The following is a 14,527-nucleotide window of genomic DNA, read 5'->3' as shown; positions in this document are numbered from 1 at the left end:
AGAGCCTGATTAAATGAGCTAATATATGTAAATAGCTTTGTCTGATGCCTGGCACACTGTGAGTGCTCAGTAAATGCTAGTTATTTTTATCAGCCAGACACCCTAATGGTTGGCTTTTGCTTGCTAGCTTATTTGATTCTCACAACAACTCTAGGAAGTAGAAATTAACAGATTTTTTACAAAGTTTTGTTTTTTACAGTTGAGAAACTGAGGCACAGTGTCTCAAGGACACACAGTTAAAAGTGGCAGAGAGGCTGGCTGGTTAGCTTAGTTGATTAGAGCACAGCCTTCTAATACTAAGGTCATGCGTTCAGATCCCCATACCAGTCAGCAGCCAAAAATAAATAAATAAATAAATAAGTGGCAGAGCTGGAAGAAACTTCTACAACTCAACAACAACAAAATTAAAAAATGGGTAATAGGACTTGAACAGATATTTCTTGAAGGTATATAAATGGCCAATAAGCACATGAAAAGATGCTCAACATCACTAATGATTAGGAAAATGCAAGTCAAAACCATGAGATACTACTTCACACACAGTAAGATGGCTATTATAAAAATTGGAAAAACAAACAAACATACAACAGGTGTTGGTGAGGATATGGAGAAATTGGAACCCTTGTGCATTGCTGGTGGAGATGTAAAATGGCACAGCCAGTGTAGAAAACAGTATGGTGGTTCCTCAAAAAATGAAACATAGAAAATTACCATATGATCCAGCAACTTCTCTTCTAGGTATATACCCCAAAGAATCAAAAGCAGGAAACTGAACAGATATGTGTACACTCGTTCATAGGAGCATTATTCACAATAGCCAAAAGGTAGAAGCAACTCAAATGTTCATTAATATATGAATGGATAAACTAAATGTGGTATATACATACCACAAAATATTATTCAGCCCTAAAAATGAATGAAATTCTGACACATGCTACAACTGGATGAACCTTGAAAACATTATGCTAAGTGAAATAAGCAAGTCACAAAAGAACAAATACTGTGTGATTCCACCTATATGAGGTACCTAGAGTAGTTAAAATCATAGAGACAGAAAGTAGAATGGTGGTTATCAGGGGCTGGGGGGAGGAGGTTATGAGGGGTTGTTGTTTAATGGTTACAGAGCTTCAGTTTGGGATGATGAAAAAGTTCTGGTGGTGGATAGTGGTTATGGTTACAGGCAACGTGAATATATTTAATGCTACTCAATTGCATGCTTAAAAATAAAGTTATAGGGCTGGCCAGTTAGCTCGTTGGTTAGAGTGTGTTGTTATAACACCAAGATCAGGTGTTCGGATCTCCACACTGGCCTGCCATACACACACACACACACACACACACACAAGTGGTAAATTTTATGTTGTGTATATCTGCGATATTATTTTATATATTGGTTTTCATCCACAGTTCCTGGCTCTTGCTATTCTCTGATCTTCTCCTGCCCTCCTCTCACCTGCTCCTTTTTTCTCCCCAGGGCAGGAAATTTTCTGACTCACCTTAGCTGATTTTAAGTAAGACCTGTATTCTAGAAGGGGTCCTGCCTCATATTCTGGAGGAAGGAATGCTGTACAGAGAGGCCAAGAAGTTGAATCAATAGGCCTTGTTGGGTTTCCCCACCCATTTTGTTAGTGTTAGATCATACCCTTTTTGTCCAATCACTTTTCTATGTGGTTGTCCATGCTTCGATCAGGCCTTCATAATGAAGCTTCCATAAAAACCCAAGAGCACATGGAGGTTCCCAGAGGGCGGTATGCCCAGGGAGGGCATGGAAGCTCTGTGCCCCTCCTCCCATATTTCACCCTATGCATCTCTTCATCTGTATCCTTTGTAATATCCTTTATAATAAACCAGTAAATGTAAGTACGTTTCCCTGAGTTCTGTGAGCCGCTCAAGCAAACTAATTGAACCTAAGGAAGGGATCATGGGAACCCTGATTTATAGGTGATTGGTCATAAGTTCTATAGGCCTGGACTTGTGACTGGCATCTGAAAGGAGGGGGTAGTCTTGGGGACTGAGCCTTCAGCCTGCGCAATCTGATGCTGTCTCCAAGTAGATAGTGTCAGAATTGAATTAGAGCACACCCAGCTGGTGTCTGCTGTGAAACTGGTTGCTTGCTTGCTGCTGGGGAGAAATCCCCACACATTTGGTCACAGAAGTCAGAGGTCTGTCTTCTGTTGTGATTCTTGCTGAGTACGAGTACAAGAAAAACACTTTGTGTTTTTTTCTAGATATTCTTACAATATCTTACTACAACAGCAAAAAAAGAAAGTGGAAGAACTGAGGTCAGGACCTAGATCTGTCTGTCCTCAGGGCTGCCTGTGATGGTTCTCTGGATCCACTTTCCCCTTCATAAGAAAAGAAAACACAGTAGAAAAAAAGACCATGGAAGGGCTCTGAGCAGAGGAGTGACACAACTTTGACTTTTTGCAGGTTTTTTTTTTTTTTTTTCATTTTCATTTTTAGCAGCTCGTCAGGACATACTTTAACTTTTTAATGTAAGTAATTAAGGGGACATTACTTAACTTGAAGGTCTGTAGGGTAATTATCGGGTTACCTATTTTTCCTCTCCATCAGATGTGGCCTCATATTTTTCACTAGGGGCCCAGCACAATGCCTGGCACATAATTGTCGGTCAATAAATGCTTGTTCGATGTATTCTGAAGGTTGGTTGTGACTCTAGAAGCATGGAGGGGAAGAATGGCCAATACTTGAATTGGGAAAAGCCCAGGGGGGGAACCATCCTAGTTCTAGAATAGGATCAGATGGTGAGAGAAATCTTGACCTCCAAGGGAAGAGAGGTTGTGAGTTTCAGTCCTGGCTCTGCTGCTCACTTGCTGTATTACCTTGAGAAAGTCCTTTCCCTTCTCTGCAGTCAATCCCTAAAACCAGGAGCCTGGGAAAAGTAACCCTTAAGGGTGTTTTTAGTCCTGGCTAGACTCTACATTAATACTTAAAAAAAAAATTTTTGGTTAGGGCTGGCCAGTTAGCTCAGTTGGTTAGAACATGATGTGATGACATCAAAGTTAAGAGTTTGGATCCTAATACCAGCCTGACCCCCCCCCCCCCAAAAAAATGTGGTCAGATACACATAACATACAATTTATCATCTTAGCCCTTCTACGGTAATACTTTTGGCTCCTTGCATCCTGGTGAAGCTGAACTATCTGCAGTCACAAAGGTTGGCGAGGGCTGTGATCACCTCTAGGAGCACTGAGAAGTGAAAGCCATTACACATACTATGGGCAAAGGGGTAGGACAGTCTGGCTCCAGAAGAAGTGAGAGTGGCAGCAAATCAGAGAAACAGTAACTTTGCCCTGGAGGGAACAGGGAAGGAAGTTTTGCTGAGGTGCCTACCACACCCTAGGCCCAGCTGATTGTCCCTATCGACAAGTTCCTTTAATTGTTTTAATCCCTTACAGGCAGAACTCTTGTCCTCATTTGGCAAATGGCCAGAGAAGTTCAGAAACTTGCTTCCGGTTGTAGAGCTAGTCTGTAAGGTTAGAACCCAGATCTGTCTTTAAAGTTTATGACTTCTGAAAGGAACCATTGCCCTCACATGGCACCCTACCACTGGGACCTGAGATGTTTGGAAGGGCCTGTTGGCACAGCTCTTTCCTGAGCATCTGTGGCCCATCATGTACATAGTTTCAGGAGAGGGAATGGCACAATTTTTTACTTTTCCCATTGGGGTTTCTTGAGGTTTCTCTCCTTCCATCCACACATATCTACTTCAGATGGGAGCCCTGCAGTCTCTCCTCCCCACCTCACTCCCCCCTTCTTTTTTTGCCCTGTTGACCTCCGATCTCTGTGTCTTAATTGTGTAGGGTCTAGATCTTGGACCACCATGGTCTGCGCCCACCTCTACCCTCACAGACCTTGATGCATGTTTGCATGTCTCAGAGTGGAGCATCTAATGTATACAAACCCCTCTGTGGCTAATAAAGATGGCTTCTCTTGGCATAATATGGCTTGTTTTTATGATAAAAGGCCAGTTTCTCCATGAGGAAAAATGAAGGAGCTGGGGAACTTCAGCTCGCTAAAATACTTTTGAAAAAAAAAATTTTTTTTTTTGGTGAACTTTATTTAACCTTAAGGACTGGACAATTAAGATTACCAGGTCACTTGGTTCATAAAGATTATGTCACCAGGACACTGCAAACCAAGTCTCATGGACTTCAATTAAAAAATGAAAGCGTGCCCCTGAGCCCAATTCCCAGTTCACTTAGAGAAACAAAGCAGTGATCCTACATACTAACAAGCAACGCACCATCACCCAGCCAGGAGGAGATGTATAAACTGAGGAGATGTATAAATCTGTCTTCTGGCTGTCCGGGAACACAGTCCTTTGCCAGAGGCTGTGTTGGGTTCTGGGAACAGAGGATGGTTGGTCAGATACAATATGCCTCTTGTGGGCTAGCATTGCCTGCTCTAGGAAACTCTATGCAGTGAGGCCCAGCCTGGGTTCTATGTTACCCAAGACTTCTCCAGGGTAACACCAAATCCTCCACAATTCATAATTATTCAGTCATTCAGCAAATTTCACATCCTATTTGTTGAATGCTAGATATCAGGGATATTTTAAATGACTAAGTAACATCCATGCATAAATGAATAATAGCTAAGATGTATCCAACAATTACCATGAGCCAGGGACTGGGCTAAGTGCTTTGTATTTGTTTTATTTCTCATGATAACTCTAGGAGGTTTAGGATTCCAAAGTTTGAAGTAGCTGTTGTCTTCCAGTCTGTAGATGGGGGGAAGGGGCCAAGAAACAGGGGAGATGAAGCTTCCTTTTCAAAGCCAGGAGCTGAGGAACCCTAGGCAGAAAGATATGGTTGGGGGCTTATGGTATCACCCTCTTCCAGATGCTCTTCTATCCCAGAGGGAACATTTAAGGCTCCTAGGGCCTGTCAACAATTACGCATCCACTATGTGTAGAGCTTTATGTGAATTAAAAAAACAAGCAAACACACACACACACAAAGGAAGGCAGTGAGAAGCAATGTAGCAAGAGTCAGAACTGGACTCTAATCTTGGCTCTGCCAATTGCACTGTCCATGTTACCTTGGGAAAGTCACCTGTCTATTCTGAGCCTCAAGGATCTCAGATCTTCTGTTGTGTGATGGTATTGAGCCTCCCTGAGCCTCAGTGTTTTCATCTGTAAAATGGGTACTACCTATTTCATAGGACTGCATGAGATGATGAACGTGAAGTGCTCAGTGCCATGCCTGGGTAACCACTATTACCTGGATTGCTCCCTGATGGCCGCGATTCCTTTCCACTCAGTGCTACTGTGCAGACAAGGCCCCTGCTGGGGGTGGGGCGGGCGGGGCAGCGTTGGGAGTGATCTTGGCAGGTCCAGCTGGGAAGAAAAGGACCTTATCAACAAGTGTTACCCAGCATAGGGCATGGGGGAGCGGACTACTGGCTGCAAGCCAAAGGGCACTCCAGTCCTGGGCTAGGCCTTGGGAAGACTCCATCCGCAGAACCCTCAGTCAAGGCCGCTGATTAGATAAGGCGGGTCAGACAACTGGCCCCAGCCAACCTGGGAGGTGGCAAGACTCATCCGCACAAAGGTGGAATTTGCATCCGGGCTTGGCTCTGGATCCCGGCTGTATGACCTTGGGCCAGTCACTCTTGCTCCCGAGCCTCAGCGCACTCCACTGACCTCTGAGTGTCTGAGGACGACGTGTCGACACAATGGATGTGCAGTGCGTGGTCAGGGGCCGGCCAGTGGCATTTGTTATGTTAATAGGTCGCCGCGGCGGGTCCCTGTCCTCCCGGTGTCACTCTGGCTAAGCGGTTCCTGCCACAGGAACGGACCTTCTCCCCTGGCCGCACCTCTCGGCTCCCGCGGGCAGGGCTCGGCGGCCCGCAGGCCCCGGGGCCGTCACCATTGTCCCTCCCGGCTGGGCCGCAGGGGCGGCCGCTCACAGGCCCAGCCTCGCCTTCGGACTCTCCCTCCGCCCCGCAGCCGCGCCGCGGACAGCCACAGACGGCCCCCTCGCCGATCCTTCCCGAGGAAGCGAGTCCGCCCTGGAGCGCTCCCGAACGGCGGCCGAAGCCGCGCCCGAGCGCTTCCGAGGAATCCCGACCGCTCGCAGTCTCCGGAAAGAGCCGAAGCGGCCTCCCACCCTCGGCCTCCCGAGCCGTTCCGAAAGCGCCCGAAACTTTCCGAGTGGCCGTCCTGCCGGACTGCTGGAGGCGGCCGCAGCGCCATGTTGGATGCTCTGCTCGTTGAGTGAAGAAAATCCGCCGGCATCGCCTGAGCCCCGCTCCCGAGAAGGGCGCCGCTTCCCCCGGGGAGGGGGACAAAGACCCCCCGCCGCCGGCCCATGAGGATATTGCCGTGAAAGGTCCGGTCTCTCCGCCTCCTGCCCCCGCCGGGTCCGGCCCCCCCCCCGGGGTCGCGTTGTCACGGAGACCGGCAGCCGGTGGTGCTGGCCCGCGGGGCGGCTGCTGCTGCCGGCGGCGGCGGCGGCGGCGGCGGCGGCGGGCGTGTGTGACCGGCCCCGGCCCCCTCCTCCTCCTCCTCCTCCCAGCCTCCCCCCGGCCCCCCGCTCCCGCCGCCTCCCCGGGTCTGCCCCCATCCCGCCCGCCCGCTGCCCCCGGCCCCTGCACCCCGGCGCGCCCGGTCCCGCTCTGGGGGGGTTGGTGGCTTCGCTTTGCCATGAGTTTACCGCAGAAACCGGCTCTGAAATCAGGCTCAGCGGCTGCAGCAGGAACCGGACCCGGCACCGGAGCGGCGGCGGCGGCAGCGGCAGCGGCAGCAGCGGCAGCAGCAGCAGCAGCAGCAGCGGTACCGCCTCCTCACCCGGCGGCGGCAGCAGCGGCGGCGGCAGCGGCGGCCCCTCCTCACCCGAACATCAGGGCCCTCCAGACCCAGGCGCCCCAACAGTATCCTTTTCACCTTCCTGCCGGCCCTTCGGCTGTCGTCGCCGCAGCCCAGGGGGACCTTCGGGGCATCCTCCTGTCGTCAGCCACAGCCCAGCTAGGAAAGGGGCTGCTGCTCAAGCCCCGGTGCCAGGCTTGGCCGGAGCTTTTTGGGTGCTCCGGGAGCAGCACTGCGGGGGTCCCCGGGACCCTGTGCAGTACTGTGAGGACTGGCCCTCCTCGGCCAGCTTTCTGCAGCCCTTCCCTTTTAGAGCTGAAGAACCTTCTCCTTTCTCGCCTGCTCCTCCCTTCAACTCTTCCCCCATCCTTTTATTGGGCGGATTTTGCTGGTGCCTGGGACCAACCCTGCAGGGAAGGCTTTTCTTTGATTGTTGGGAGGATTACACCTTCCCCTGCAGCAGGGTACGGTGGGCTTCCCTAATTATTATTATTAATACATAAAGAACTTTATTGGTAAATTTCCTGTTTGAAACTAATCAGCCGGTTTCCAAGGTAAGTTGGATTTTCAGTCTACGGTGAAAATGTACAGAAAGCAGCCCCTCTGGCTAATGTTTTTGTTTTTTTTTTAGCTATGGGGGCATTTGTGATGTGGTTTGTGGTAGAACGCGATCTAAGGAGGAAATGTTACACCGGACGCTTCCCTGTCTTTGACCTTTTTAAAGGAAGAGGAAGTTAACTGACATTACCCATCACCCCCAAAAGTCTCACTTCTTGGAAGGCTTGTGTTACACTGAATATTTTTAAAGGGCTTTAACTTACTCTTCATAGGCCTGATGTCCAGGATTCCTGGACATGTCTAGTTTCGTGTTACTAACTCCATTGTAGAATTTTGGACAGCTTTGATTGAAAAGACTTGGTGACGAGGTATTTTAGTCAAAAACTAGGTGGTGAAGGTAAAACGTTGAGTTCATTAATTCCACGGAGAGTTAGAAAGGTATTATTTACCTGAGAATAACATTTCCTCATGCATCCCCCTTCTCCACATCCGTTGTATGTATCTAAATCAATAAATAATCATTGGATGTTAGGGCCGGCCCGTGGCTCATTCGGGAGAGTGTGGTGCTGATAACACCAAGTTCACGGGTTCGGATCCCATATAGGGATGGCTGGTTAGCTCACTTGGGTGAGCGTGGTGCTGAAACACCAAGTCAAGGGTTAAGGTCCCCTTACCGGTCATCTTTAAACAAAAAAAATAATAATAATCATTGGATGTTAGACGTGTGCTTTTGTATTTGTATCACCATGTGTTTGAATTTTAGAAATAGTAGGGTGTTTGAGCCAATAAGCTAACTGCTGTGGAGTCCACAGATTATTTCACAGTCTGTAGTTTGATTCTTGTCTGTATCGAATACTTTGAGAAGGGAAAGGCATCTCCCTTCCAGAGTCATTTCAGGTCATTGTTTGGTTTCTGTCAAGTGTCATTTTTTCTGTTCTTTATACATTGTTAGTCCACATTTTTCAATCCAGGCAGTGTGGCGCAGAGTAAAGATAAGTTCCATTCCAGTGTGATGCGTGCACTGATTTCATAATGTTTTTATCCTGCATGATTCTGTTCGCCTAAGAATTGTTCACTCATGAGAATGTTTAATGATAACTTAGTGTTGCTCGTGGAAAACCTGGTTAGTTTTGATCAATATCCCTAGTTGCTTTACTGTGGGGGAAAAGATTGGCTGGTTTGCCTAGTTAAAGGCAGAGTTCAGTGCTGGATCTCTTAAACATATCTTCACCTAATACTTGGTGAGTTTAAATTTCAGTTTTTGATTTAATTTCAGGTTTTTTCTTGATTGCTTATACTTGGTTAGTACTGTAAGTTTCTGTACTGTGCCATGAAGAAAATTATCCATTACTTGTATCTTTGACCTGTTTTGACAATTAAACAGAAATGAAAGGAAGCCCATACATACTATGTGTTCTTGATGTACGTAGTAATAAGTAGGGACTGCAGTGGTGCATATGACAATGCTTGGTGAATTTGGTGGCTTATTTGGATACAAAGAGCTGTGACTTAAGTGTTTCTATGCTTTTTCTCAGTGCATTTCACAGAGGAATTACTTATAAAAGCTCTGAGTTGATTGCAGCATAAAAGTAGTTACTAATGCTACGACTTAATTTTCTTTTGAATAAAAAAGCAGTTGTTAAAGGGGATAAACTTAAGATGTAATTTCTAATGGAGATAATTTTTAAACCTATTTGTAGTAATATAGGATATTTACTTTTACGTGGCTTTAAGTTTTACTTTGCTTCATATCACCAAAGCTAAAATTGTTTTTCCTGTTGATAGATTTCACAGCTCTTTCCTTTGCTCTACACTCTTAAAGGTTACAGTTGCTAAAATGTAAAACCTTATTATATAAATAGTAAATAAAGTATGGGTTATAGATTTCACCAGAACACACCGTGGAAAAATGTTATCAACTGATAATGGGGACTTGGTTAAAAATTGATTGGAATAGAGCAGTTCTGTTTTTCTGCCCTGCGGGAGTGTGGGAATTTGTATTTGAGGCTTGTTGTGGTCATTGTTCGATTAGTTGATAACATTGAAGCGTCCAGGCAGGAGTGCATAGTTGGAGTTCTTTCCGTGGTTTGAATGGATCTCTAGTTTCTTAAAATGTATGGGTACAGTTATGTTTGCATTGAATTAGTAAGTTCAGACAGTATTTTGTTTTATTTATTTTTTTCAGACCGTATTTTAAATTGGTGAAAATACGAGAAAGAGATTTCCATGGCAAGGTATCCTTCATTTGTACTCATTGTTCAGGTGGTAAATCAGAAATGAGGGAAAATGTGAGCAGTGATGAATTTGAATGTAAACTGGAACCTGCTTAAGTAGGCATCAGTATTGCATGGCAGGGCCCATCAGACCATTTCAAGTAGAGGCCTTTAACTGCAAAAAGGCAGTCAAAGGATGGGGCCTGGCAGAGGGCAGGCTTGATGGTAGGGGCTGTAAGAAGAAGAAAAACCCAGATACAGAAAGTGCTGAAGGCAAGGGAAAAATAGGCTTAGAGTTTTTGTAACATAATCCAGCATAAAGCTTAAAGTTTGTGAAATTGGCATTTCAAAATATTTGCCTTTAGATATGCTCACCCCAGTTTCCTGGTATGAGGTTCTGAAGAGGCTCTGTTGAGAATCTTAACAGTGATTCTTAATCTTTTCTGGGTAACAACTTTGACCTTTTGATGAAAGCTGTCCAGACTGTCTCCATAGGCAACTGTCCATACACAAAAAAATCTTGCTTATACTTTCAGGGGGTCCATGGACCCCGATAAAAGCCTAGCCCTTTAGATTGAAATTGCTCACCCTTCAGATAATTCAAGATAAATGAGTTTGTATTCAGGTGCCCAAATAGTTTCGACTTAGAACAGTTTTGCAGTCTGTTATGAATACACAGTGTTCTCTATATTTATATGGAAAGACTTCAGGATGTTATTTCTTTCAAGGCCGCTGACAGTTCTGGAGAGTCTAGTTACTGTTTTGGGACAGCCGGTTTGGTTAAGAAAATCAGACAATGGGTTCTTTGCAGAACTAAATTTGGTACAGACCTGTCAAAGAATGACCTGTGTCCTCAGTTGTTTTGTCGTAGACATATGACATAGATATTAAAAACCAATATTCCTGTTGCTTTTTTTGGTATTATAATTTTCCTTTTTTTTTCTATGTTGGTTTTTAGTTTTATCTTAACAGGCTGAAGCCAGTAATGTTTACCGTCTTTTTTGCCTATTAAAGCTAAATCTGAATAATAATAATAATAATAATAATAATAATAATAATAATAATAGTATCCATTTATTGAGTGCCTGATGTTCTGGGAGCCATACATGCATGTTTTTATTTAATTCTCACAAGAACTCTAATAAGGTAGGTATTATCCTTATTTTACAGGTGAGGAAACTGAAATGCAAAGAAGTTAGGTAATCTGTCCAAGGTTGTCCATCTAGTAAATGGTGGTCTACAATTCAGACTGCTATGACTGACTCCAAACCCATGAATGCCCTTTTTACTGTGACAGGCTAATTCTAACCCAGCCTGTAAGTGAGAATGGGAGGAAGAATACTCTCCTATATTTGAGAGCCAGGGGAAGGTCTGTATACAGAAAAGAAGCTCTCTGGATTAGTCTAGAATATAGTGATGCTGTTCCTTGTTTTAATTAGTTTATAGCTACATATTGCTAGACGGGTAGGTTATCTTTACCTCATTGAACCTTAAAGCATAGGCCTGCCACATTTGATTCAGTTCATGTTTCTGCTTGTTTGGAAGTTAGCAAGGCCTCCAGGAAAATACCATTATAACTGGCAGCTAGAATTCTGTAGCTCATGTAGTGGCCAGCAGTCTCTCTTCTCTTAAGCCCAACCACCAAGAAAGTGTCAAATACCAACTGTGAATCCTTGTATAGGAAGGAGAGAAGGAGATAGATGCAAGATGGAGATGAAGGAAGAAAGTTACTTAGGTGTCTGAGTTACATCACTGCTGCTACTCCCTGTCCTAGATTTACCAGTTTCAAAGTGAGGTATTTTCTGTCAAACCATGAGAGTTTAAACTACGTGAGAGGGCCGAGCCTGTGGCGCACTCGGGAGGGTGCTGCGCTGGGAGCGCGGCGACGCTCCCAGCGGCCGCGGGTTCGGATCCTATATAGGAATGGCCGGTACACTCACTGGCTGAGTGCCGGTCACGAAAAAGAAAAAAAATAAATAATAAATAAATAAACTACGTGAGAACTGATATATTGCTTTTCCACATTTGGGTTTCTGATAAGGTTTTTAAATGAAGTTCTTAGCTCTAAAAAATGTTTGTAAACCATGTTTTGTAGAGGATTAATGTAGAGGATTGCCACATTTTAGCCATTTATATTGACGCTTCAGTACAAGTGGCAAGTTTATGAGTTCATTTGTTCTTTTATTCAGCACCTACTGTGTGCCAGACTTAGTGCTAAGTTTAGCATTGAAAAGCTAAGATACAATTTTTGTCCTTAAAGAATCTACTCCAGACAGGTAAACAGGCAGAATACCATGAAGCAAGTACAGTGATAACTCTGCTAGAAGAGTCTTGTCTAGGGAAGGAGGAATTAGGGCTTCTTAAAGTTGATATTTGACCTAAATTAGAAGGATGAGTAAGAATTAACCCAGGTTTACATAGCTTTCTCCTCTGCCAGTTCACTTTTCCCAATTCCATTGCTTGTTGCTGTGGCCTACAATGTCAGTGGATTTCAGTCATGTTTCAGGTTTTTTGTTTGTTTGTTTTGCGAGAGCAAAGAAGCTAGAGGAGCTGCCAGAGAAAGTGGCAATCAAAACACAGTTGCTACAGATTCAAAGTATCTTCCCAATCATAATCTGAGGAATAAGTGTTTGAGGAGGAGATATGTATTTGATCTAATCTGTAGTTAGTCTTTTTCTGGTCTCCTTCCCACTTCATCTCATAATATCTCTGCCCTTTTGATGTTAGTCTTTGGCTTGCAAACAGTACCTGCTAGCCTTAAAATTTAAGTAGGTTTAGCCTGGTGTATTGAGAAGTGCGCCTGATTTGTAATCAAAAAATCTGTATTTGAGTTTGGCTCTTCCATTTTGATAGATGTGTTATCTTGGACTATTCATGTAACTGCTCTGGGCTTTGGTTTTCCTTTCTCTAATACGTAGTTGCTAGACTCATTTTCTTCAGTGACCTTGAATTATAATGATTTAGTATTCTGATTATGCTTTGAGGTTTGTTTTTTTCTTGCAAGTAGAGGGGAAGGGTTTATAGAGACCAGTTAATGGTTTCTTAGTCTGTCTGATGGTCAGTGACACACTTCTGTGGTGGCTTTTACAAGCACGCTAACGTGGATCAGAGGCAGGGCAACTTGCTCACGTAAGAAACCTCTGGTTTTTGGCTTATTAATGTTAGGTTTAGCCAAAGAGACTGAAATGCCTTTATGACTTTAGCTGTGACTTTTACTGTGAAGACAGTATAGTCAGTCGTGGAATGGTAACAGACCATAAAATAAGGTTGCCATGGTCAGTTACTGGCTTGCTCTGGGTCATCATCAGGATGAACTACAGTTAGTTCATTATGAGATATGAGGGAAATAAGTTTTGGAATAAACTCCTGTGACGAGACACAATCTATTTTTACTTCAGGAATAATACTTTGAGCTAATATAATGGGAAACTATTTCCTGATTATTAGCCAGACATCTGTATTCATATGACTTCAAGCAGTGTATAAACTGCAGCTGAGATTTACATGGATGAAATATTGCAGCATCCAAAGCTACTTCTGAATTCTTAAATGGCTTCTAGTTCTTTGGCTTGCTGCCATCCAGGAGTGTTTTATTCTCCTGTAGCTTCAGCAGAAATTTGAGATAGTTTAAATTATTTTAAGTGCATTTGAAAATTGTCAGTTTTTATGACCTTTATTAACTAATTAGTAGTTGTCTTGTATTTTTTTGAGCCCATAATGTGCTGCCTGGCTCTTATGAGACATTGAATTTTGTCAATAGAATGTAAGCTCCATGAAGGCAGAGTTTTTTGTCTGCAGAATTGCCAGCACCTAGAATAGTTCTTGGCAACCAGTAGGCAGTCTGTGAATATTTGTGGAATGAAATGTTAAGTAAGTTGGAGTCTGGGACTAAATTTTAAGATTAGTTTCAGGGCTAATACAGATGGCATCACAACTGACTTTTAGCATTCAAAGCTGTACTAAAGTTGTTTTTTACTGATGTGTAATTGAATTGAAAATAGTTCTGTAATTTTCTTTGAGATGGAATAGTATTGACTCACTTTACAAAACCATCTAGTGTGGCTGAGTTGTACTTGAAGTATAGATACTGAGGTTAGGGTTGGTATAAATGCCATAGAGAAACAACATCTATGGTCAAATATTACTATTAAAACACTTCTTTTTATGATTATAAGAGTAGCACATAATCAAATCAGGGAATTTCAAAAATATAGAAAAGAATTAAGTAAAAATCACCCATAGTCTTATTATGTAGAAATAACCACTGTTGACATTCTGGTATGTTTCTTTCCTGTCCTTTTTTCTTTGAGTTTTAATTAAAAATGTTTTTAAAAAATATTTTTTATTGTACATATTTATGGGGTTCTATGGATTCTAATTTTAATGAACTTAAATTCTGTTCTTTTTTATAACATAACTGAAGGTCAAATTACATGTACAGTTTTGTACAGTCTTTATTATTTTGTTACTTAACTATCTGCCAACAAAAAGTACTTTTTGAATAGTTTTATTCTATATCAGTTTGGAATGTAAATGAACTTTTTGTTTCTTTGGGAAGGTTTTCTTGGGGCTATTCTTTCACTTTTGGCCTGTAGCTCCGAAGTTACCACTGCACATTAGAGTGAGAGCTCAAACCTTGATCGATAAGTCAAACATTTTTGAGTTATTGTACTTGTAATATTTTACATTATTTGCAACATTAAAACTCAATGTGATGTCACAGGTTTTTTTCTCCTCTACAATTATTTACAATTCTTTTTATCTCTTTGAGTCCATCCTCATCCGTATGTTTGGGTATACTAAATTTTTTTAAAAAGATGGTGGCCAGAGTGGTATTTGTTAGTTGTGAATGTATACATATGTACATATGTGGTATCTCCTTGATTTCTTTAATTGGCTTTCAGGAAGTATTAGTATTATAAGG

General features: G+C 43.3%; 2 protein-coding genes across 9 annotated transcripts in view; one reads left to right on the top strand and one right to left on the bottom strand.

The window, feature by feature from the left end:
* Positions 1-4,670: 4,670 nt before the first annotated feature.
* Positions 4,671-6,672, bottom strand: LOC134384075 (collagen alpha-1(I) chain-like). The gene is made up of 2 exons (XM_063105714.1): positions 5,247-6,672; positions 4,671-4,817 (listed from the first exon to the last, which is right to left on the bottom strand). The coding sequence occupies exon 1, from the start codon at positions 6,670-6,672 to the stop codon at positions 5,749-5,751; it is 924 nt and encodes a 307-aa protein (XP_062961784.1). The 3' UTR covers positions 4,671-4,817; positions 5,247-5,748.
* EIF4G3 (eukaryotic translation initiation factor 4 gamma 3) overlaps positions 6,248-14,527 on the top strand; it is a 311,414-nt gene continuing 303,134 nt past the window's right edge. For 3 of the 8 annotated variants that reach the window (XM_063105193.1, XM_063105189.1, XM_063105188.1), the window contains exon 1: positions 6,626-6,897. In XM_063105193.1, coding sequence (XP_062961263.1) covers positions 6,671-6,897 — 227 coding nt within the window. In that variant the 5' untranslated portion in view covers positions 6,626-6,670. Of the gene's footprint in view, positions 6,357-6,625; positions 6,898-14,527 lie in introns of those variants that run through there. The other 5 variants (XM_063105192.1, XM_063105194.1, XM_063105190.1 and 2 more) reach the window with 2 other exon arrangements.

Source organism: Cynocephalus volans, chromosome 8 (genome assembly GCF_027409185.1).
Source record: "Cynocephalus volans isolate mCynVol1 chromosome 8, mCynVol1.pri, whole genome shotgun sequence".
NCBI lineage: Eukaryota > Metazoa > Chordata > Mammalia > Dermoptera > Cynocephalidae > Cynocephalus > Cynocephalus volans.
The sequence above is the reverse complement of the archived record's forward strand: the minus strand, read 5'-3'. Positions and strand labels throughout refer to the sequence as shown.

Excerpts from the sequence above, each read along its gene's own strand:
- LOC134384075 (XM_063105714.1), bottom strand. The coding sequence starts at position 6,672 with ATGGCAAAGCGAAGCCACCAACCCCCCCAGAGCGGGACCGGGCGCGCC.